A 22317-nucleotide genomic window follows, 5' to 3' on the forward strand; every position below is an offset into this window, starting at 1 on the left:
ATTCCTTTTTTCAACTCTTGACTAGTTCTCGTGTAGCTGTCTCAGGGAGAGGGTGTTGGCATTTCAGAGGAGATAAATTAAAGAGGGTGATATGGCGATCCCAATTAGAAATGACCCGTAGAGTCTTGTTCACTGTTAAGGGAAGGCTTCCCAGTTCCCAGGGATTGGAATGAGCTACGCTGAACTCCCAATATCCTCAGCTTTTATCCTGATCAATCAGCAGTTCTCACTGCGAAGCACATTCTAGGTACACACATTATCTTGTAAGCACCTCGAGGGCATTTATTTTCCATCACTCTAAGTATAGTGCCCAGTTGCAACCAGAGTGAGCATCTGACTATGGCTTGAGCCGTTGAATTGAGTCATCTATCACCAATAAGGCAACGTACATTTTTTCTTAACAATGGGACCAAAAATAGTATTTAATTTAAGTAATATTATTTGCATACCACTTCTGTTATTTCATACCAGAGACTGTGTGTGGATAGTCTTTTTTTATGTATAATTTTTTTATGTTTACTTATTTTTGAGAGAGAGAGAGAGACAGGGCGTGAGCATGGGAGGGGCAGAGAGAAGGAGACACAGAATCTGAGGCAGGCTCCAGGCTCTGAGCTGACAGCACAGAGCCTGAGGTGGGACTCGAACTCATGGATGGGGCCGTGAGATCGTGACCTGAGCTGAGGTCAGACGCTTAACCGAATGAGCCACCCAGGCACCCCAGTGTGTGGACAGTCTTTGATGCAGATATGCTTTTTTTTTTTTTTAATGTTTATTTTATTTGGGCAGAGAGAGAGGGACAGAGGATCCAAGCAGGCTCTGCACTGACAGCAGGGAGCCTGATATGGGGCTCGAACTACCAACAAACCATGAGATCATAACTGAGCTGAAGTCGGATGCTCAACCAACTGAGTCTCCCAGGCACCCTGATGCTTGATAATTCTTCAGGAATTTGAGTTTCTCAGTACATAGTACTGACTTATTCTTCTATGACTTTGCATATTCTGTTCCTTTGGGCTTGAATGCTATACAATTTTCATGCCTCCACCGGATGATGGAGCTCTGCTGTGCATGCCCAACCCTATGGCATGGTGGATCAGGTAACCCCCAGTTGATGACGCATAGTTCAGGTCACATGGGAACTTGGTGGCCCGTGGTTAAACATTTAGTCTCTGTGAAGGTCCTGCAGCAGACCAAGAGCTGTCTTCTCAGAAGACGGCAAAGCTTTGCTCGACCATCTTAAGACCTGTGCTACGATTCACCTTAAGGGACCTGCCAAAGCATCCAGACTGCATTCCTGTCTGCCACTGCCACTCCAGGCACCATTAGATTTGCTGCATGACATGTCCCAAGTGACGGAGCAGCTTGATGGCAACCTGGACCTATCGTAGAACCTTCTTTTGTTCTGGGATCTTGTCAAACCTATCGACTTTTTGAGTTACTTGCTAAGTGGGCCAGAATGACACATGCAGATAAGGAATACAGTGCCTCTAAAATCCAAAGACCCCAGTAGGCACTGTGCCTCCTTTTTGTAGCAGATGTGACAATCTATCTCCACGTACCCCAGACCCCTGCATTGCTAGAAATCTCACTGGGATAGAAGGCCCCCGAATTTTTGTTGTATTTATTTCCCATCTTAGATGCAAATGCTTTACCAATCCATTCAGAGTGGCTGCTACTTCCTGTTCACTGGGACCAATCAGCGTGATTGCATCAATGTAACGGACCAATGTGAAACTGTATAGAAAGGAAGGCGGTCGAGATCCCTGCGAACTACATTATGGCACAGGGCTGGAGAGCTGATGTCCACCTGAGGCGGGACAGTGAAGGTGCATTGCTGGCCATGTCATTTGAAGGCAAACTTGTTTCTGACGGTCTTTATTGACAAGTACAGAGAAAAAAAGCATTTGTCAGATCAACAGTGCACACCATGTGTTCATTTGCTCAAGCAGTGAAACTAGACCTCATCCAGCAGCTGCAATCGAAGTCACCACCCGATTAGGCTTCCAATAATCCACTGTCTTTCTCCAAGATCTGTCTTCTGCACAGGCCAAACATGCAAGTTGAACGGGGATGTGGTGGGAATCACCACCCCTGCGTCTTCCAAGTCCTTGATGGTGGCACTAATCTCTGCAATCCCTCCAGGAATGCGGTATTGCTTTTGTTTTTACTATTATTCTAGGTAGAGGCAGTTCTGTTGATTTCTACTTGGCCTGTCCTACCATAATAGTCCTCATCCACAGGTCAGGGAACCAGCGTGGAGATTCTGCCTGTTAGTGGGTATGTGTATTCCAATTATGCATTCAGACCTGGGGAAATAATCACGGGATGGTTCAGAGACCCAGTATGGGAGGGGCCCGAGCTAAAACTCCATTGATCACCTGCGCTCCCTGAGCGCCAGCTCTGACTGGTGCACCATAGGGATGTTTTGGGTCTCCTGGAATCACTGTCGGTTCAGAGACCGTGTCCAGTAGTTTCCAAAAGGCCTGATTATTTTTTTTTTCCTCCCCAATGCATAGTTATAGATAGAAGACCATAGGTTCCTTTGGGGGAAGGTTGGGAGAAAGATGAACAATATACATTTTCGGCACTGTACTGCGATCTGTCTTCAAAGGGACCCAACCTCCCCCTCATTCAAGGTGTTTTGGCCCTGTACCCTGGCTCAAGTCTGAGAATTGATTCAAGAGCCATGACTTCCAATTTTTAAGAATCAAGTTATACTTTTCTTTACTTAACCTAGAACTTTTCTGCTTATACGGGTCAAGTAAGAATTTAGCAGGCTTCCCATTTATTTTACTTCCAGGAATACCGTGATCACCTAGTCAGTGCTCACGGTCTCTGTGAGTCAAACTATCCCGATTGCTGATTTGACTCTGTTTTCCATTACGGTAACCACATCCACCTTGCCTTTGACAACTGAGCGCCTCCATTTGGCCCCTGTCACCCTGGGACCCAATTGTTCCCACTGGATTTAAGTTTCCCAGTTTAGTGACTGCAGTTCCCACCACAAGGTCAGACCTATGGAGACCAGTGATCACAGGGCTTTACAAGGTTGCTGAGGCTCCGCTCGGATTTACTTCAGTCATTGTGAAAGAGGTCTTGTGGACACACCCCCGCCCCCTGCAGAGTTGGTGACTAGGTCTAAAATGACAGATCTACTCCCAGGCTCTGTGAGCCTCCAAATCCCTCCATCTACAATGAAACAAGCAGGTCCAGCATTTCCACCTCCCACACTGTGGGCTCTCTTGGGCTCCGTGTTTCAGCCGATGAACCAAATTGTTCCAGCCTTTCTAACTCCTCAAGCTGCAGCATTAAATGCAGAATCTTTTCTCTGAGCCCAGTGTGGTCTGATCCAACTTTATGTTCCTTCCACCATTATCCCATACCCTTAATATCTATGCTTATGTTTCCAGAGTTGTGAAATTGAAGCAGTTCTTTTGCAACTTAAGGCATGTCCCCATAGGTCACACTTTGTACCTCTCCTTTAAGGGCCTTCTGGGACTCAAGTCTAGTTATAGGTCTAGAATCACTGTTGTCTTGCATAACAACTGCTGTCTCAGGGGAGGCCACTGCTGTTTCCACCTCCCCTGGGCCGATGGAGAAGCCGGCTCACGTCCAGAGTGGAGAGAACTATTCCACTAATAAAGAAGACTTATGCAGAATTCAGGGGCTCAGTGTCCCCAGCCTCATCAGAGTTCCACCACATACTCCCATTTGCATCTCTCAAGATTCCATTTCTTCCCAACCAGTGTCCTCACCTTCACAATGAACAGGCTATGAGGCTGGGTGCTCACCCGCGGTGTCACTCAACCAGTCACAGGATGCCACCTCAGGTTTGGTTTGCAGTATCCTCAGCCCTGTGGCTAAACAAAATCCAGAACATACACAGAAGCTTTCAGGTCATTTACTCAGTGCTGGAGCTGAGAATTTGCACCGCTGAGCTCATCCCTTTCTTTCCCCGCTTTTTTTTCAGTGACATTAGAAGCAATGATCAATCTTATTATATTTGTTAGTTTGACAGAAATGTTTAACAGTGTCGTATACACAGTCGCTCAGATCATTGCTTCTTGTAAGTGGGTTAGTAGGAGTACCCACTGGTGATATTGTGCATCTTTCTGCTGCAAGATAAGATCATGCCTTGCACCGTCAGTGCTCGCTTTACTACCCTAAATATAGTCATTAGAATCTTTAAATCTGATCAGTTTAGAGATTCTATTCCAGAAACCACAATTTGGAAACTTATCCTTGAAACTGTTCCTCAGGAACCACCCTTAATTCCAAAATCTGTATTAGTCTCATTCTCCAGAGAAACAGAACCAATAGGATATTCATCTCTGTCTCTGTCTCCAGCTCTATAAGGGACTTATCAGAAGGAATTGGCTCATGTGATTATAGGGCTGACAAGTCCCGAGACCTGTGGGTCAGTCAGCAAGCTGGAGACTCAGAAAGCCATTGTTTCAGCTCCAGTCTGAAGCCTGGCTTGAGATCCAGGAAGAGCCGATTCAGTTTCAATTTAAACGCAGGAAAAATTCTTCCTTACTTGTGAGAGGGTCAAGTTTTTTCTTTTTAGGTCTTCAACTGATTGGATGAGGCCCATCCACACCGGAGAGGGCAATCTGCTCTACTCAATCTACCAATTCACATGAGATTAATCTCATCCAGAAACACCTTCACAGACAGAAAAATGTCTGACCAAATATCTGGTCCAATCAAGTTGATACATAAAATTAACCATCACAGTCCCTAACTCTTGCCTAGGACTTGATACATCCTGATGCCAATAAATATTTATTCAACGGAACTGAGCATACAGGGCATTGTGTATATAAAATCTCGATCCATTTTGAAATTAGGTGGTAAGTGACAAGACATCTCACGGCACGTATGTTTGGAACCGATTGGTACATACCAGTAGGGTCATGCAGACGTAGCTTGCCATGATGTACTAAGTATAAGAGACTGCGTGGGTGCCAATTTCTATTCAGAGGGCTTAGGGCCTCTTAGTCCAGTTAAAGAGTCCAAGAAAAAGTTGAAATGTAGGCTGGGGAGTTGGGGAAGGCCCCTTAAGAAAGTGACATTTACATCTAGACCTGAAGGATGATTATCGACTCGTTGTTTTTTTATAATTGTGAAAAATCAGAAAAGAGCCAGGGATCTGTCAACCCCAAAACTGCATGTTACACAATGGATGGTCTTCCACTAATTCTCAGAGGGGGCATCGCAGCTGGGCGGGGGGGGGTCTACACATCCACCCACAGAGACGAGCTCCTCGGTCCTGTCTCATCCTGTGTGCGTGGAGAAAACCAGGTGCGTTTCACAATTTTCTTCATACTGTGAAGTATTATGTAAAACTTCCTTCATGAGTATGAATCATGCCTCCTAACATAAAAACTAAGTCAAAATTGCTGGTGGCCTATCTCCATCCAACTCATTTAGAGGGCAGCTTGGCAACAGACAACTAAAGGTTTACAAAGTAAATACCCTTTGCCTCAAAATGAGTTTACTTTTAGGAGTTTGTTGTGGATAAATGTGGATGTCCAAAAGATATGGATCGCCACACACACACACACACACACACACACACAAAAGGTAACCATGTGAGGTGATGGATGTGTTAATTAGCCTGATTGTGGGACTCCTTTCACAGTGAGTATATATATCAAATCATCACATTGTACACTTTACATAGATACAATGTTTATTGGTCAATTATACCTCAATAAATCTGGGGAAAAAGATATGATAATACTCATTCAAGAATTGTTGTATTAGAGAAAAAATTGGAAATAATGCAAATATCAACTCTAGGGGACAGTTAGATCAGTTAAGGCCGATTTATGTAAGGAAATCCTCCACAGGTCTTAAAAACGATGTGCAGAAAACTAGGTAATGACAATCCACTTGGGAAATAAGCAGATAAAAGCAAAAAGTGGACTGATAAAGCGGTGGGTAAATGATAAGTCCCTAGCAAATAGTAGAGGCAGTAAGTGCAGCTTTCGGGAACATGGGAGTTTCTTCAAGTTACCTTAGCTATTAAATACTTCAAAGCCGACGGCAAATGGCAGGGGGAAACCTGGCCAGTTCTAGAAAATGTACCATTATGTACAGTTATTTTCCAAAATAAATTGTTTGATCTTGGATTAGGATAGGGCTTTTATGAAAGAAACACACGCACACACTTCCGATGTCAGTTTCAATAATAGAGGGACTCAGAAGTCAATTCTGAGCAGGCACAGGCATCTGGGCTCCTTTGTTCACGAATGATTGTCCAGGTCCAAGTTACGCCATACAGGTCCATCCTTGGCGGGCTTAGGAGGCTGTGCGGCCACGCTGTCTTTCTTCCAGCTTTCAGGGTGTCTGTCAGAGTCCTGGGGTCTGCGCATATCCCTGTGAAGCTCCAAGGGGAGGAGAGGGAGGCAGGAGGCACGGGGCTGAAATACAGATGAGTGAAGCTAGTTCTGGCAGGTTGGGTTGGGGGTTGGGCAGCACTAAAAATAAGGTGGGGGGTAAAACAGAGCAGGAGAAAAACGTGCTATCACAGACAGTAATTTTTAGCATGGTAGAAAAAAAAATTGGTGCACCCGTTAAGACATTTAGCTAGCATAGACTGCTATTTATTCATTTGTGAAGTATTTTTTATTTCTTTTTTTTTTAATGTTTATTTTTGAGACAGAGAGAGACAGAGCATGAACGGGGTAGGGTCAGAGAGAGAGGGAGACACAGAATCAGAAGCAGGCTCCAGGATTTGAGCTGTCGGCACAGAGCCCGACAGATGCGGGGCTCGAACTCGCGGACCATGAGAGCATGACCTGAGCCGAAGTCGGACGCTTAAGCCACCGAGCCACCCAGGCGCCCCTGATTTCTTTTTTAAAAACGTTTATCTTGAGAGAGAGAGAACGAGCGGGAGAGGGACAGAGAGAGACGGAGAGAGAGAATCCCAGGCAAGCTTCGTGCTATCAGTGCAGAGCCTGATGTGGGGCTGGAACTCATGAACCGCGAGATCATGACCTCGCGGAAACCAAGAGTCAGTCGCTCACATGGACCTGCAACATGTATTGTCCAGAAGAAACAAAAGTATAAATGAGAGGATACAATGTAACATTGGAGACTTTGTTTACAAGTAAAAGAAAAATTACTCTAAATGCCATAAGCAAAAAAGAAAAAAAAATGAATTTATTGAATCGACTGAGCCACCCAGGCAGGCACCCCTCATTTGTGAAGTATTTGCCGTCCGTTTTATTTGCTGCAAACACGGCTTGGTGTTGTGATACAGGTGTGTATGCACATGTGCACTTGTGTGTGTGTGATTTGGGGGGAGGGTGCCGTATAAAGGTTAGTGACATATAGAAGCTGCCTTCAGGGATCTTACCCATAATTTCAGACGTAGGACCATATTCTGTGTATGGTAGCTCCTTCATGCCTAGAGGGAAAGATAGCTAACTCAGCAGGGGTACTACGAAGATATAAGATTTGAAGATATAATTTTATGTAAAGCACCAGTCTACATTTGCACGGCAACTAGCAAGCAATCAGTAAATGAGACTATTATTGTTATTATTATTACAGGGAGAGACAACAAACGGGGTCTCCTTGCACTTCCTTCCAACTCAGCTAAGCAGGCATCTTTGTGCTCGGATATCACAGGCTTTGCATTCCAGATCCATTTCCTGTCTAGTAAAGTCCCAGGGACTCCATACCACAAAGTGGGTGGCTTAAATCATCAGAAATGCATTCTTTCAGAGTTCTAGAAGGCAGGACCATGCTACCTCTGAAGGCTCTAGCGGAGAATCCTTCCTTGCCTCTTAGCTTCTGGTGGTTTCTGGCAGTCCTTGGTGATCCTTGGCTTATAATGACGTCACTCCAGTTTGTGCCTCCCTCTTCATGTGGCTGTGTTCCCTCTTTGTGCCTTTGTGTCTCCAGCCACTGGACATAAACCCAATCTAATCCAATAAGATCTCATTTTAACTTGACTACATCCATGAAGACCTGATCTACACATAAGGGCACATTCACAGGTACTGGGGGTTAGGACTTGTGGACTCCGTTCAATCCACTACACCTATCTTCTAGTGAGGATCCTGACATTTGGGCAGGCCCCCAGCTTCAGAAGGATGCACTCTGGCCCGGGGCTGGAAGGGTGAACCTTTGACCTAGCACTGGCCAACTCTCTTGGCCACAGTGATTGGTTTAGATGTGGGCATGTATGTCCAAATCAGGCAATAAGATTCAACACCGGCATTTTTACTGAAACTCCCATGGACGAAACTTCTTTCCGCTGGGCTAATTTGGAGAGGTTAGCCCGGCCCTGCCTATAGTCACCATACGGATAAAGCTTGTCTGTGAATGAGGAAAGCTTTCAGGGCTTACTTTGGGCCCCTGGATCCTACTGTACCTGAAGTCAGCTTCTTCTAACTTTTCCAATGACATAAGCCAATAAATGCACTTTTGTTTTCTTTTTTGCTTATGGCATTTAGAGTGGTTTTTCTTTTACTTGTAAACAAAGCGTCTCCAATGTTACGTTGTATCCTCTCATTTATACTTTTGTTTCTTCTTGACGTTTTGCAGGTCTATGTGGCCGTATGCTAGAGAAGGTCTGTTCTCTCTTCTCCGGCAGGTCACAACCTAGTGTAGGCATGGACAAAGGCTGTGGACCCTGGTGGCTGACAGTGTCCACAGAGAGAAGCCAGACCGCCTGGCTCCAGCTCCCAACCCCCCAGTGACTGACTGGGTAGCCTTGGGCAAGTTACTCAGCCTTCCCGGGCCTACGCTTCCTCATCTACAAAATAGGAACAGTAACAGTTTTTATCTTCTGGGATTGCTGTAAAGACGAAACAAGTCAATATTTATAAACTACTTAGAATAGTGCCTGGCATTTCCTAACAGCTATATAAGGGATTACTTATTGTTATGAAGTGTTCTTCCTTGATTCCCATAATGGCCCTATGAAATTTTACAAATAAAGAAACTAAAGCTAACTTCAGCAGTACGGTAATTGGTGAGATCCGGTTTACACAGCGAGGGAGTGACAAAACTGGATCCGGAGTGCAGCGTCTTTGACCCTTGGCCAACATGGTCTCCCATGGGTTGGAAGTAGATTACAGAAATCTCAACAGCAGCTCTGAGATCTTTGGGATACTGAATAATTCATGACGACAAAGGTCCTCATAGGTAACTGGATCCTGGGAAGGGAGTCGCTGAAACTATAAAATTTGCCCATTTTTGTTTGTCCGGGACCTAGCATCGTACCTGACGTGGAGTAAGTACCCGATACATGCTTTCTAAATGAATAAATGAATGAATGCATAATAGCTTTTACACACCCTTCTTAAATGGAGAGTCTGGTCTGGAATTAGGGAGGCAAATTGCTAGGACAGCTCTCCTAGCTGTCCTTATTCATTTTGATAAGTTTTCATCCATTTGTTTTACAAAAATATACCACGCACCCACATGTGCCAAGCAACTTCTGAGTGCGAATGGGTGGATAAAATGAACACAGCACCCACACGCCTAGAATTTACAATCTCGTAGTGAACACAGGCAACACACAAGTCAATAGTAAATGCAGACGTGATTACAAGTAGTGGTCAGTGTTGGAGACCTCACAAACAAAATTCAGTGATGGAAAGTGATGGCCATGGATGGGTGTTTAGATCATTTGGTTATGGAGGACCTCCTCAAAGGGGTAACATCTTGAGCTGAGAACGAAGGCTAAGGAAGAGACAGGTGGTCATGGCAGCGACGAAGAGAGGACGATTCTAGAATTTGGAGGAATGAGTTTGCTGTGTACTGGAAATGCAGTGGAAGGAGCAGGGCAGGAAGAAACAGAGTTTGGATGTGGCTGGAAGGGTAAGAAAGGGCCAGATCACACAGAATCTGAGAGAGGAGGTTTCAGCACACGGTGGGCCCTCGGCGAATACTTCTGGAGTGATTAAGTGCGTGTTGGATGGCCCATGCTGTGGGTTGGATTTTACTGTTGATCCTTGAGAAATGAGTGGGTTTTCAGCGGCTACGGCCTTCTTTGGTCATTACAATTACTTACTAGATTTGGTTGAGTCAAGAGGACATCAGAGAATGACAGTGGATGCCACAAGAAAGGAAACTCAATATGTCTTCAAAACTGCAGGGTGGAGACAGATTTCCAAGCTCCTTGGCGTAGTTAGCAATGCCCTCCTCAACCACGGACTGACTCCATTTGTAAGTTTTAATGGCCTGGGCAACGATGACTGGTACCGATGAGAAGATGGCCTTTAGGAATCCCACAGCCTCATCAGTCATTTTCATTCCGGGGGAGAGCCAAGAGCAACAGGAGATGTTTTTCAGCCTCTGCTCTGGCTCTTCTGTTTCCTACGTTCAAGAGACAAGTTTCTGAGCAAAGTGTGCGAGGGATGCCTTTGACTGAAATCAACTTCCCAGGGCAGAGTTCAATTCTTGGGTCTGAGTCCCGTTTATCCCCCTCGTGTCTGCAAAGCATCTTGCTCAAACAAAGCACTTTTCGGGGTGCCTGGGTGACTGAGTCAGTTAGGCTTCCGACTTCGGCTCAGGTCACGATCTCGCGGTCCGTGAATTCGAGCCCCGCGTTGGACTCTGTGCTGACAGCTCGGAGCCTGGAGCCTGCTTCCGATTCTGTGTCTCCCTCTCTCTCTGCCCCTCCCCCACTCATTCTCTGTTTCTTTCTCTCTCTTTCAAAACTAAATAAACATTTAAAGGCTGTTTCAAAAAAGTAGATGAACATTAAAAAAGTTAAAAGAAAAAAAGCACTCTTCTTGCCTTTTTCTGACTCCCTGCCATCCATGCAATAAACCTCACATTCCTTACACTGGTACTTAAACCTTCTAGAAACAGGCTTCGATAGCATTTTACTGTCTCTACTTTCACAATATTTCTTGACTTTGCTTGGTGTCAGACATGTTCATTTCCATTCTGTCTCCTCTGCTTGCGTGGCCTTTCTCTCTGAAAGATATGTTGAGGTTAAATACAAATGCCAACTCCTCTGTGAAGCCTTCCTTGATTTTACTAATTTGAATGAATCCCTCCTTCCTTGGAGGCTCTTTGTAGATTAGCATTTCCTTCATCAGTTTGCAGATGCCTACTATATTATGCCTTAGGTTTTTCCTGCCCTGTCTCCACTGCTAATTCCAGGTGCCCCAGAAGATCTTAAGCAGGATCTGAACTAACAGCCGTGAGGCCAATGCGGGGTTTGAACTCAGGAACCATGAGATCATGACCTGAACTCAAGTCAGACGCTCAATCGACTGAACCACTCAGGTACCCTAAGCCTCTTTTTACAGAATGGAAAACAGAGGCACAGAGAGGTTAGTCAAGTGCCCAAGGTCACACAGCTAGATACAGGATTCTGGATTTAAACTAAGTCAGTGAGGCTCCAAAGTTCATCCTCTAAAAGACGATCAAGTCTGCTTCTCTGTGGTCAAGACCCTGGAGGTGGCAATTAGTTCTGCAAGTAAGGTGTATGTTCAGCACTTGGCACAGTACTTAGTACAGGGTAAGGACTCAATATGGATTTGTCGTGAATGAAGCGACTACAGGTTTCATATTTCTCTTCGTGACCTGAAAATAGAGGCTACGCCATCTAAATCTTCGTTTATCTTCGTCCCCCTGCCACATCTCCGCTGTGTCTTGCACATGTATGTTAGCCGAATGCTTATGGAATGAAGGGGCAGAAAAGAAAAGACAGGGCACAGAGATAAGGGAGGGCCGAGAGGGGAACAGAGAGTGCTAAGAAAACTGGCTTTCTGAAACAAGCAAGCAAAAGGAATTGGAGAGGGTGCAGCTGGGTAGATTTTAAAAAGGACGATGACTTTAATACCCAGAGGGATCAGACGGATAAATGGAAATTAGGGACGGTGCCTGGAGAAGGCCATCAAGAGATGGAGGGAAAAGCGGTAACGATCAGGTCCCACCCCACGCCGCCGACATGAGATGGGGCCAAGGGTGGCCAGAGCTCATGAGGTTTCCAGAGAAGACGAAAATCTGAATTTCCTAGGAAACTCTTTATTTTTGTAAACTGTTGGCAAGTATTCCAAGTTAAAAGAAAAATAAACACTCTGTGGGCTAAATCTAATGTGAATATGGCAAGAGGAGGTCCCTAGCATAAAGGTCAGGTCAGCTTTTAAATCGCCTTGAATGTCTGTGTGAAGAGTTTTGGAGTTTATTCAATACACATCATGCAAAATCATATGTAAACTCATGGCTCAGGCTTTGGGGGTAACAAGACTGTCACAACAGGGGTTAGACTCGTTCACTTTTTTACGGTATACAAACATGGCTATTGGATTTCTCTACGGTTTCCTAAAGGAGTTGATCTGCAGCATTAACATGAGCACATTCTTTCTCTTATGCGCAGCCCTGGGCCAGAATAACATGAGTCATAGCTGGTCCCTTAAGAAATAGGGAACTGGCAAAACCAGCCAGGTGACCTGATGGTGCATAGGGTTAAACAGATACCTGCAATGTGGGGAGAACATTCTGGAAGATTTGGGGCAGCAATAAAAGGGGAAGTAATGAGGCCGGGCTTCAGGGAGAATGGGTAGAAGTGGGGGCGGGGGACAAGGGGTGCCTGCATTTAAGCAGGACAAAGAAGACACTTCATCCTCTTGTCTTTTCCTCCACTTACGCAGGTGTGTGTGGTTTAAGCACCCGCTGGGGGCCCAGCACCACACTAGCCACCGAGGCCAAAGAACAGAGATGCCTTAAAGACGAACATGGACCTGGATGTCAAGCCGCGAAGTGCGTAAGGATTTTGCCCCCGTGACTTACTAGTTGTATGACTTTGAAGAAGTTTTGTAGCAGCTTGAAGCCCCAGTTTCCATATCTGTAAAATGGGGACAGTAGTCAAACGAATCACGTAGGGTTACTTCGAGATCAATAAAGAATATTTGTGTATTCCACTGAGCACAGTGCTTCCCACATAGTAAGGACTTAATAAGTGAGAGCAATGAGCACGTTGACATGTAAATTCTCCACTGGAAGAAAACAGAAGATCCAGTGTTGACCGAGATGGGGACATTGTTTTCTGTCCCTTCCTTTTGTTTACAGCAGTCCCTCTCCCCCATCTCCACAGTTTGGCTTTCTGGAGTTTCAAGTACCAGCTGGAAGCAGAAGCTTCTCCTTCTGACGAATGTCAACAGGAGGCTGGTGCTGCGTCACATGCCTACGTCACTCACCTCCTTCAGATCTGATCTTGCTGGCATGTTATCACGTCACATCATCACAAGTGGGGTGAGTACAGTACAGTAAGATCGTTGGAGAGAGGGAGCCGGATAAGGTGGAGACCACTGTATTTCCTTCATAGCACACACTACAGTTTGAAATTAGGTTCCCAAAGGCTTTTTAGTTCTCCGGTGTTGTGTCCTTTCTCATCCCCAATGGACTACAAGGGACAAGAGGACAGGGAGCATGTCTGCTACCCACGTTGGCCTCCCGGTGTTCCCTAGCACCTAAGTGTGTGTTAGGTACCTAACAATAATAATATTTTTTGAGAATTTATATGTGTGGGTGCTTTTTAAAAAATATTTTTTAAGTTTACTTATTTTTGAGAGAGAGAGAGAGAGAGAGAGAGAGTGAGCAAGCCGGGGAGAGGCAGAGATAGAGGGAGACAGAGACTCCCAAGCAGGCTCCACACTCAGCGCAGAGCCCGATGCAGGGCTTGATCCCTCGAACCATGAGATCATGACCTGAGCCAAAATCAGGAGTCGGTGCTTAACCGACTGAGCCACCCAGGCGCCGCTATATGTCTGGGTTCTAGTACGTTGCAGCGTGTTATCTCATCTAATCCTTTGCAACAATCTTATGGGTTGTTACTCTCATTGTCTCTGGTTTGAAAACAGTGTGACAGAGGCACAGAGAGATGCAGTCACCTGCTGAAGCTCCCAGGGCAGGCAGGTGGTGGAACCAGAATTGAAAAGTGCTCTGACCAGTGCTACGGTCCTCCGGGCCCCCTTCTACCGTGAATGAAATACCCGTGCAATAAATGAATTCATGAAGGATTAATGAAAAAAGATTCAGAGGGGAGGTGATAATTTAATTGGACAGAGGTCGACTAAGAGTTTACAGGTGAACAAGGGCTAAAAGTACAATGTATACATGTGTGTGGAACAGGATTGTAAAGTTTAGGAAGACCAAGGATAACAAGCAAACAAACAAACAAAAGGGGTGTGTGTGTATGTGTGTGTGTGTGTGTGTGTGTGTGTGTGTGTGTGTGTGTAAAGACAGAGAGGGAGACAGAGAGAGTGAGGGAGTGAGTGCAGGTCTTAAGGAGCCCTGTGTGCCTCACCAAGGAGTATGGACATTTTCTTACTGGTGGCAGGGAAACCGTGAAGGGAAACCATGAGGGAAGAGCAGTTTTTCTTTTCTGCAGCCAGCATTCTGATAATGACAAAGACCAATCCCAAGTCAGAAAAGAATTGTGAATCTGAGCAGGGAGGCCAGTGTGCAGACTCTTGAGGCAGCAAAGATGAGAAGCTATGTGGCCCAAGCAGTATAAGGTTTCCGATCTTTCTGCATTTAGTCTTTAGGTATTAACAGGAAGCAGTATTTCCAATAACTTGGAATGGTCTGCAAGAATTAATGAGAGCAAAATTTTACCTTCTATTAGAAAGAAGTTCCCCAAATGGATCTTTGAGCTTTTCCTTTTCTTTTCTTTTCTTTTCTTTTTTCTTTTCTTTTCTTTTCTTTTCTTTTCTTTTCTTTTCTTTTCTTTTCTTTTTCTTTTCTTTTCTCTTTCTTTCTTTCTTTCTTTCTTTCTTTTTTTTTTTTTTTTTGATCAATATTGGGCTGCACATGCCTGCTAGGTGTTACTTTGCTTTTTTTTCCGAAAAAGCCATGTAAACACAAACTCAGGCAGGCACTAAACTCTTGGAACGTCCTTAGTTTGGGAATCTAAACACAAGGAACCGTTAGATTTTGCAGTGGCCATCATTCCAAAACATAAATCAAGCCAAATTTGTTTGAAATCTCGTGTTTAGAAGGTTGTGTGTTTTGACAAACCTTGCAGCAAATTTAGTCCAGCTTTTGGATTTGTAATGAAACTTGAAACTAAGCATGCTGGCCTGCCCTGGGGTCTTCTCGAACAAGTTCCAAGCAGCCCGAGTGTAATGCCTCCCCTAATCTCATCCTGGCAAGGGACTTTACTGTGTTGAGTTGCACTACAAGTTTGGGGTGGACCCTACACGTATCTCCTCCAATCAAGACAAAGGGCTGATCAAGACAGCAATTTGGGGGTATTTCTGCTCCTGAGTATTCTTAAAGAGTGTAAATTACAGAATTAGCAATACCTTATCCCCTGTTGGCTAGTGACTTGGAGATACCCCAAGCCATGATTGGGGCAGAAAGTTAATTAATCTGCTTATTAAAAAGAAGAAATGTCTCATTTGCATGCATTTACATTCAGGGGCTTGCGTGCATCACCCTTTTTGGTGGTCTCTGCTTTCTCTTCTTAATACCACAGACCTAGCTAGGTCTTAGCTCAATACATTTACATTTTCTGCATCTAGGCTTTGTTTGAGGGGTATACGTCTGGTTATCGTTGGGTCCAGTAGAGTGTGATTTTCATATGGGTCATTTAGTTCTCTGTAGAGATCCTTTCCCCTCCCTTGAGCTGTGCCCGTTTTCCTCCAGCTATCATGTACCTCGGTTGCAAAAAGATTTATGTTCTTGACCAATCTTGGAAAATAAAGACTTTGCCTCCATCAGAGTTGGACATGTTATTTGGGGATGAGCCATTCAATTATCTGCAATTTCCTACTCAACTGAATTTTCCATGGTCATTTTTTGTGGGAGTTTCCCCCTTGTTGCTTTTCCTATCTTATTTGGAGGTCGGCTTTGGGAGGTTTTTTGTTTTTTGTTTTTTTCTTCTTCTTGAAAAAAAAAAAAAAAAAAAAGCCCACTGCTCCAAGGGTGTATCCTAGGCATTCCACATTCGGAATGATTGTTTTACCTGAAAATGCTTCGGTAACCTGAACCCAGGCCCCCCTTAAATCTGCTTGAACTGAAGCCTTGGGAGAAGAGGGAGGGGCTGGGAAGAGGGTTGATTGGGGAGCCTGGGGGTGAGGAGGGGGTGGAAATGCAAAGGCTGTAACAAGCCCTTGGAACAACAGCAAGTAAACCCAAAACTATATGGGGAGATTAGTGCAGAAGGAAATCTTGGCTTGCCAGTGAATCACCAGCTCTAATACAGGGGACCACAGTGCAGTGTTGCTGTATTTTGTGGTAATCACATTTCTGATACATTACAACAGTGTGACTGTCAGGGGTGAGTGGCTCAGGCAGCGGTTAAACCACCTATATGCTAACAAGCTTAGCAATCAGGTTGTGAAGGGTCCTGGCTGGAGGAAAAAAATTAAAACCAAACCTTAGACTTCTGTCAGACTGTGAGGAGAATTATATTTTTGAACTAGTCTACAGTGTGGACAGGAAATGACCTCTCCACAAACTGCTTCTTTAAAAACAAGCAGTGGTGCCTAAAGCCATCCAGCCTCCTCTCTCTCTCTCTCTCTCTCTCTCTCTCTCTCTCTCATTCACTCCCTCCCTCCCTCCCTCCTTCCCTCCCTCCTTTCCTCCCTTCCTCCCTACCAACCTCCCTTCCTCTCTGAAGCTCCTGCTCTCTCCCTCTCCCTCCTCTCCCGTGCTCCCTCCCTCCCTCCTTTCCTCCCTCCCTCCCTCCCTCCCTCCTCTCGCGCTCTCTCTCTCCTCTCCTGCTATAGAGGGCTCCAACAGCAGTTCCCAGCCAGTGTGTTCAGCCTGCCTGCCTGCCTGCCTCTGTGTGTGTATGTGTGTGTGTGTGTGTGTGTGTGTGTGTGAGCGTGTGCGTGCGTCTACTTTGTACTGTGAGGAACACAGCCCATGTGCTCTGCATGGACGTTACTGATACTCTGTTTAGCTTGATTTTCGACAAGCAGGCAAGATGTCCAGCACACCACATGACCCCTTCTATTCTTCTCCTTTCGGCCCATTTTATAGGAGACATACACCATACATGGTTCAGCCAGAATACCGAATCTATGAGATGAACAAGAGGCTGCAGGCTCGCACAGAGGTAAGTACTCCAACCTTGGATGTATGTTTGTGTGTTTTTTTCAAACTGTGCATGGGCTTTTCCTGGGCTGCTGGCTGAATTCTGTGGGAAGTGTCCCACTAGATACTACCACGTACGTGGAAATGAGCGCCAGGATGAATCCACTAGTTTGAACGCCGGGCTTCCAGGCACAGCAACTCTTGGAGCTGGGGACAGTTTCTGCCGGAATCTTGAAATAGACAACCCAGCACTTGATTTGCCTGCCGGGGCTCCAGAAATGCTCTTCTTCCAGAACTCTGGGGTTTGCAGGCTCTGAGTCAGTCCCGTTAGTGTTTCGTGAGATATGATTCCAAGGGATTTTGTGATCATTTGCATCTGGCAAAATACATTTTTAACAAATCCCAGAGGAAGTCTGCTTTGACCTGCATTTGCTTTTCAAAGTCATCAAAATCGAGGTGGAGGGGGGAGAAGGGTAAGCCCACACACTTTTCTGAACTAGCCCTGGAGGGACACATTGTTTGTGTATTTCCGTGTTAAATTCAGAAACCAGTTGCTTGGGGCAAGGGGGTTCTCGACTTCTCTTATCGCTGCTGGGAGTGTCTCCTAAGGAGCTCTACCTTCCCCGGGAGCCGGCTCAGCCTTCAAGTCAGCTTGAGTTTTGCATATTTGTAATCTTGTGCCTGAGAGGGGGGAGTGAGCCTCTGCCTCCTCGGCCAGCAACTCTGGGAGCCGAGAGAACAGGACTTTCAGAACTTTGTAAATGCAAAACTCCAGACTGCCTCCTGCAATTTAAATATTTAATGCCAGCTGACTTTTTCTCTGGGCTAGCCTGGCCGGGTCTTGCTGCTGGGCTGCTGGGCTGTCCAATTTGCCTGTAAGTTGGGGCTTTGTGTTGAAGTGTTTTGACAAGGAGTTTGTGATGGGTGCACCAAAGTGACTTTGGGAAGTAGAAATCGCTGGGAATTCCGTCTTCTCTGCCGGAGTACAAAATACCCAGAGGGCTGATGGCACAGAGCTTTAAGGAAATAGCCTTGGTGGAATTTTAGATTGAACACTAAGTCTCAGCTCTGGAAGGGGACTCTGTTAATGTTGTATGATAAAATAAAGCACACTTGCTTTAAATTGTCAACAGAGCCATGGAGAATTCATGACGTTTAATGCATTTAATACAGCTAACAAGATGTGACCTGCTTTCTGATTGGCTAACTCCTGGACAAGGACTGATGTTTTTTAAAAAACTGGGTTGTCTTTAGTACTGCTGTTTTCTTTATATGTTAATACATCATAGAAGTTAAATATAATTGATGATACTGTTTCTCTCCCCAGAAGCCAGTAGCTTTTACACAAGTGTAAACTCTGTTTTGCTTAGGGTGGCGACCTGTTGGCAGGAAATGATATTCGTGTGTGTGTGTGTGTGTGTGTGTGTGTGTGTGTGTGTGTGTGACAGTTGGTATCTTTCATTCAGGTTTTTGCAACTATTTGTTGGACTCTTAAATTCTTGCATGAGCTATTGGTTGTCATAGCCTGCTTATCAGAATTAGGGGGATAGAAAATGTCTTGTAGTTCAGGCACACATTAATTGCTATACAAATTTGAGGTTAAAAAAGGTCTTAAAAATATACTTGGTTGAAAACAAGAGAACAGGGGCCATGAAGGCTCAATTCTTGAACAGCTACAGGATTTAAAAAAAATAACCTGTGTCCAGCTCGCGTTTTGGAAAGTTTTTGAGAAGTTGTGGAATGAGGTTTTTCTCCCATCCTCCTTGGTCAGAAGAACAGGCAGATTTCTCTGATGTCTATGTTCCCCTGTGCTCCTAAATTATCACTTGGCCAGGTCACAGCTAGATTATCTGGGGCACTTCTGTGTCCTAACCCTCACAAAAATCTACAGTTGCAGAAAAGTCCCACATTTGTTTCGCATTTGAGAGAACACCTTCGAAAAGTCCCCCATTTGTGGTATGTTTCTTAAAAATGTCACATTATCTTTTGTGAGAGCTGAACTCAGGAACTCCTACCTTTTGGATTATGGGGTATTACTTTTAAAGATTTTCCCCTGAGTAGAAAAAAACAGCTTCATAGCTCAAGAAACTGGAGAGAAAAGCTTGCTCTGACAAATCTTAAAGATTTTTTTAAAAACCTCTCTGATTGTGAGAAAAAAGCACTGTGAACTGTTTTCTGGTATGTTCTAGAGCCAACCCCGAACATTTCCCCACTAATTAGATCTTTTTTACAATTATCCAAATAATTGCCCTGACACTTCTTTTCTCTTTGCCAAGCCGTAAATGATGTCATGAACCCAAGGCCATAAATTTGTTTTTATTTCATATGTAAAAAGGAGAGAATAAAATAATTTCTACTGAGCCATTTAAATATTAACATTAAATACTACATTTTGATCATAGTTTGTAATTGGAAAAGAAAATATTTCGAAAAAAAAAAACTTTTCGTGAGAAAGTTACATTGTGCCTTTACCAACAATGATTATCGATGATAAAGTTGTTCTGAGCCCTGTAGACGGTTGACATAAAATACAATAATACCCAGCAAGAGTTACCAGGTTATTCACACACAAAATCAAATAGATTATTGAGTGACTTTTGGAACTTAACCAATGCATTCAATCATTTTGGACAAAAGAGACTCACTTCTTTCTCCTGTCTTCTGGTTCCTGCTCCTATATTACATGGTACTATTTCACTGACTCCTCATTACACACACACACACACACACACACACACACACACACACACACACAATCTGGGTAATACTCTCAAGTCCCTATTCCTTTTTAAACATAGATTCGGGTAGAAAGAAATTGTAGCAAATCAATGTTGAATGAATAAATTGTAATCGAGTTTGTAGAAATTTCCTAGTAACCTCCTTTTTATGGAAAGGAAAGAAAGTGGTAAGGAAGCAAGGGGTTTACCTATTCTCCCCCAGTAGCTGACCCCCAACCCCTTCCCTGGGGCATTCTCTCAAGTGATTGGTGCATTTCTTCCAATTAAATCAAATCGAAGTCCATCAGAAGCAGAGTAGTTACAGTTTTGAGAGCACTGGATTGGGAGTTCTCCTGTTCCTAACTTGTTTCTGTCACTTACTAACTATTTGGCATAGATATCACGGTTCCTCATCTGAAAATTACCTTGCAATACCCCTCTGACTTAAAAATTCAGATTCTGCAAAAGTCCTGGGTTTGGTTTTCTTCTGTATGAGAGAGTGCTGCAAGCCAGCACGAGGAGCACAGACATTATTTCTTGGTTCAGGGTATTCAGTTCAAAGTCACAAATGGCCCTGAAATAATGGGGTGATAGTGGAGAAAACACGGAAAGCAGAGACCCTGCCAGCCTTGTTTAAAGTAGCACTTGGAGCCTGAGGTTCCTGGGACATAGTAGTTACTCAGTAAACATCTGTTAACTTGCCAGTGGATGCATCACTACATGGAAGAGGAGAGAAAGTTTGAGAACTAGGTCCTTGGAATTAATTCTGATGCCTTTGGGGGCCTGGTGCTCCCTGAAGCTGCTTTGGGCATCAGCTTCCCCCACCCTAAAAGTGCTCTCTCTTCCCCACACTCTCCACATTTATTTCACCATGACGTAATTTAGATCCATAATCTTTGTGGCAAAAGCGAGCAAGTCTCTAAGAGATTATAGGACCTTTTTAAAGGAATATGAGTGTATTACAAAGCAAACAAAAACAACAAGAATATGTTTTAAATGCTATTGGCTGTTCTGGGAAATAAAGTTTATTTGCAACATCAGAATCTCAGTGGAATTTCGTAAAGAAATGCGTGGGTGTCCTCCCTACCCCCGCCCCCCCCCACTTTTTAAATGAAGTTAAGAGAAACTCTTTGAGATTTGCGTCACAGTTGGTCACTAGTAATTCCCAGGCAGTAGGAAGGGGGTGACATTTTCCGTTGTGTAGGCTACCATGATTTACCCGTGTCTTCCAAAATTCATGGATGGTCTTGCTGTCCCAAATGTATCCGGGAGGGACACAAGTGCCCAATTATACAGTTAGTTTAGCATCGCACACAGAGTGCGATCAGGTAGGCTATAAAGACATGGTGTACAGATATCAGAATTTGTTCTCCGAAAAGCTTCAGTAATCACAAAAACAGCATTTCCCCCCCACTTCCTGAGCTCCGTGAAATGAAAATATAGGTAAAATATGAAACACATGATAGTGACCTTCATTTTTCGAGAAAAGATTTCACTGGTGTTGGATTCCTCTAGAATTTCAGAAAGTTTATCAAGTTATAAAAATCTCCTTATCGTTGGTAACTTTTCTGTACTTTGTCCTCATTCAAACTACCAAACTCGTCTGCATTGCAATAAAGCTGTTTTTAAGTATATATATATATATATATTTTTTTTTTTCCTGTTGGCAATGCGCTCCTTTTAATAAAATACCACAAACTCCAGGAAAGTGTGGGTTCCATTATGTATTTGTTCTGTTTCGAGGGTTTTTCTCCCCCCTTTCTTTTATCAACATTACACATCCCACTCCAAAAGAGAAAACCGTGATTACAATTGGAAGCCACACACACAAGGTTTTTATTAGAATTACAGTTTTTGGTTTTACAGGATTTAATATGAACGTGAAAAATGTTTGAAGACCTTGAAATTTAAATCTGCTGCTTGTACCCCTCCTGGTCCTTCTCTCAAACTCCCTGGGGGGGGGGGGTGGGAGGGGACTGAAGGGGGGGGCTCTCATTCTTCTCTTTCAGTTACATTTTTATATACTTCAGTCACAGGGTTTCCCGTTGTAACATCATGTTTATTCATGGGGTAGCTGAATATCCCTGATCAGACGGAGTCTAGTTAAAATGAGATTAGGTATTTTGGATAGGTAGAAAAAAATGAGAAATACTTTGTGATAACTTGGATTTTTTTCCCTAGAAATTTAGAAAGAAACATGTTGTCGTTGCTCCGCATCATATGAATGATTTTCAGTGTTAAACACAGAACTTTCCAAGTTTTTCCGAAGGGGGTTGGTGAGGAGTGGGGGGAGGGGGCATTGGTAGCGGTAAGGAAAGCGGTTTTGAAAATGTTAAATGAAACCAAAGTGCAGTTTTAAAAAGGAGAACTTCCAAACTCTCCTATTTTTCAGAATCTCTGCATGGCCTCAGAAAACAAACTGCAGGACTCATACCGATTTTATTTTCCTGACGTCTTTTTATTTTCCCCCCATGCTCTTGCGATGGGAACTGTTTTTAATTAAAAATTGCTGCAAACTAACTATTAGTAGGGAGGCCAAGAAGAAGAAGAAAAAAAATCTCTCAACTCCCATTCA

General features: G+C 44.1%; 1 protein-coding gene across 10 annotated transcripts in view; it reads left to right on the forward strand.

The window, feature by feature from the left end:
- The first annotated feature begins 16555 nt into the window (after positions 1–16555).
- LDB2 (LIM domain binding 2) overlaps positions 16556–22317 on the forward strand; it is a 382301-nt gene continuing 376539 nt past the window's right edge. For 2 of the 10 annotated variants that reach the window (XM_019453639.2, XM_053901664.1), the window contains exon 1: positions 16557–17047. In XM_019453639.2, coding sequence (XP_019309184.1) covers positions 16916–17047 — 132 coding nt within the window. In that variant the 5' untranslated portion in view covers positions 16557–16915. Of the gene's footprint in view, positions 17048–22317 lie in introns of all 10 variants that reach the window. The other 8 variants (XM_019453642.2, XM_019453643.2, XM_019453635.2 and 5 more) reach the window with 6 other exon arrangements.

Source organism: Panthera pardus, unplaced genomic scaffold (genome assembly GCF_024362965.1).
Source record: "Panthera pardus isolate Hobbes unplaced genomic scaffold, ASM2436296v1 HiC_scaffold_13, whole genome shotgun sequence".
In the NCBI taxonomy this organism is placed as follows: domain Eukaryota; kingdom Metazoa; phylum Chordata; class Mammalia; order Carnivora; family Felidae; genus Panthera; species Panthera pardus.